The 2,516-nt window shown below is 40.0% G+C and overlaps 1 protein-coding gene across 3 annotated transcripts; it reads left to right on the top strand.

Annotated features, from left to right (window-relative positions):
* The first annotated feature begins 331 nt into the window (after positions 1-331).
* LOC121510287 (E3 ubiquitin-protein ligase NEURL3-like) lies at positions 332-2,204 on the top strand. Of its 3 annotated transcripts, none has more exons than XM_041788264.1 (4): positions 332-428; positions 932-1,444; positions 1,567-1,710; positions 1,907-2,204. In XM_041788264.1, the coding sequence occupies exons 1-4, from the start codon at positions 401-403 to the stop codon at positions 2,041-2,043; spliced, it is 822 nt and encodes a 273-aa protein (XP_041644198.1). In that variant the 5' UTR covers positions 332-400; the 3' UTR covers positions 2,044-2,204. The 3 variants fall into 3 exon arrangements, with proteins under 3 accessions (XP_041644198.1, XP_041644197.1, XP_041644196.1); XM_041788263.1 differs by having other exon boundaries at positions 1,822-2,045; XM_041788262.1 differs by having other exon boundaries at positions 1,807-2,045.
* The last annotated feature ends 312 nt before the right edge of the window (positions 2,205-2,516 follow it).

Genomic DNA, 2,516 nt, shown 5'->3' with positions numbered 1-2,516 from the left:
TAATTTCTGTAGCAGAACAAACTACTCTATTTACACTCAAGTACAACTAAAACAACCAACAGAGAGGCAAGAAATCATGGAACATGGCACACAGACATACACACCACCCACAGAAAAGCAGAACGTCTGCAGGCATTCAAGCAATATATGCAGTGTGGCAGAGGTTTTACTGTACTATTTTGAATTTTAGCATTAGGCTTGGTTTTGGGCTAGTTTTTATTGGCCACGGGGATGGTTTTGTCACACAGACCTGGCAACCTGCAGGGCTGGCCGCTTTGTTTTGAATCTGCACGTGGTCTGTTTTACAAGCAGCAAGCATTCCCCTCTTCAATACAGTTAAAGGATTCATTCAGATGAGAGCAAAGAAGAACACAAGAAAAACATGGACTAACTCTTCAAGATGATGACGAGCATCAACAGGAACTCTGGTGAGACTTTTATTCTTTTTTATACAATTTATATTTACAGGGGACTATTTTTAATAATCCTGCTTTAAATAAGAAAGCATTTTATATCATTTCTTTTATGGATCCAAATTGTTTTTTTAGTATTATTTTGATAAATCATTGATCTAAATATTAACACTTATATTAAAGCTCTTCCAGGAAATCATAGTATAAATAGTAAATATATTTTAATATCAGTTAGATTTTTTTTACCATAAATGATAAATAATAAATGTGTCCTTCTTTGACTTTGGTCTAAAAATGCAAATCTTAATATAGAATAGTATGCAAATATTTCTTTCCCCTCCATGACTTGCTTCTACAGAGGTTATTTCTTTAAATATTAGGTGATAATTAGACATTTGTGAGCTGTTTATACTCAAGTCATGTGTCATTTGTCTGACTCAGGTGTCCAAGAATTTGTTAGTGCAAACATGTCTTGCATGTCCACATTAATCACCATGCCTTTGTTTGTTCGTTTGCAGACGTTCTGCCCCTGCAGGCACATAGGTGCGGCTGGGGCTGCCTCGGTCCTCTCACCTTCCACAACTCGGCTATGGGCGAAAGGATCCACCTGAGTCTGGGCTGCCACCTGGCAGAGAGGAAGGGGGGAACGTTCAAGAACGGCCTGGTGTTCAGCAGCCGCACAGTGAAGCCCATGGAGAAGATCTGTCTGCGGGTGGAGGAGGATGTGGTGAACTGGCACGGAGCTCTGCGTGTGGGCTTCACTAATGTCTCACCTTCCTCCAGATCTTTGCCTCTCCCCAGCATGGCCATGCCCGATCTGACCAACACCCCCGGACACTGGGCTGCTGTTCTTCAGGAGTCCTTGTGCATCGAAGGTTCAGAGCTAGAATTCTGGTTCTCCTCTAAGGGCAAAATCTACGTCTCTGGACGCAACTGCAGCAAACACAAGCTGGTGGAAGGGGTGGACCTCAGCAAGCCGCTGTGGGCCATGATCGATGTCTACGGAAAAACGCGCTCCATCTTCCTACTGGGTGAGTTTAAAAGCAAATAACAATGAGTCGTCATCTGCTGCAGGACCGTTTTTTTCTAAGACAAATGCACTTGTAAAGTGAAGCATTTCTTTACTGAAGTTCATCTCAACTCTTTGCTGCAGGCTCAAAGAAAGACTCATGGTCCGGGACAAAAACCTCCTGTCTTGCACCTGCACGCATCACTCCACCTGATGACTGTAAATTCTACAGTTCAGACTCCAACATTAAAGAAAGCATCTCTTTACTAAAAACAGACAACCAGACAGGTAAGAAAATCTTCCACTTTGATCTTAAAGATATTTTTTCTTGTACAAACGTGTTTGGAGGAAGAGTTTGAAATCAACTTACATCTTGTCCGTCAGATCTTTTCCTGGTAGATTGCTGTGTGGTGTGCTTGGGAAATCAGGCCAGAGTAGCTCTGCCATGTGGTCACCGGTGTCTGTGTATCCATTGTGCCCCAAGGGTCATCCATGAGTTCGGCAGCTGCCCGCTATGCCGATATCCCGTCAAACTTTCACCGGAGGAGAGGACGGTGTGAGGATAACTCAATCACCAGAGTACAAGCTATACTGAGTGACAGCAACAAGAAAACGCTATGAGCTCAAACAAGCACTTTATTAAGATGTGAACATGTTTTTCAATGTGTAAATACTGTACAGACGTGTGAGATAAAATGTGAAATGTTAAAGTGAAGGTGAAGGTTTATTTACATGATGTGAAAGAAATAGGGAAGCAAGAGAAAAAGGAAAAATGCACTTATCCTTTGAATTTGATGTAAAGGAAATGAAGGAAATCTGTCCTTGTATAAGTCTGTAAATCTTAAATCAATCTATGTTTTATAACTTATTTTTTTCCTTTTGAGGATGTTTTTAATATTTCTTATCTAAAATAAAGAATTAAATATTAAATTTGTAATGCCATTGTGTTTTCTTTTTTTGTTGAACTTCTAAACAGGGTTATAAAGATTGAAATGTTGTGCAATCAAGTTTGCATGAGTTGTTTGATATTAGTTTACTTTCAGTATATGGCTGGAAAAACACATTATTCTATGATATTAATGATTTTGTCTTTT

This window comes from Cheilinus undulatus, linkage group 5, assembly GCF_018320785.1.
Source record: "Cheilinus undulatus linkage group 5, ASM1832078v1, whole genome shotgun sequence".
NCBI classification, from domain to species: Eukaryota; Metazoa; Chordata; class Actinopteri; order Labriformes; family Labridae; genus Cheilinus; species Cheilinus undulatus.
Note: the sequence above shows the minus strand (reverse complement) of the source record. Positions and strands in the feature narration are given on the sequence as shown.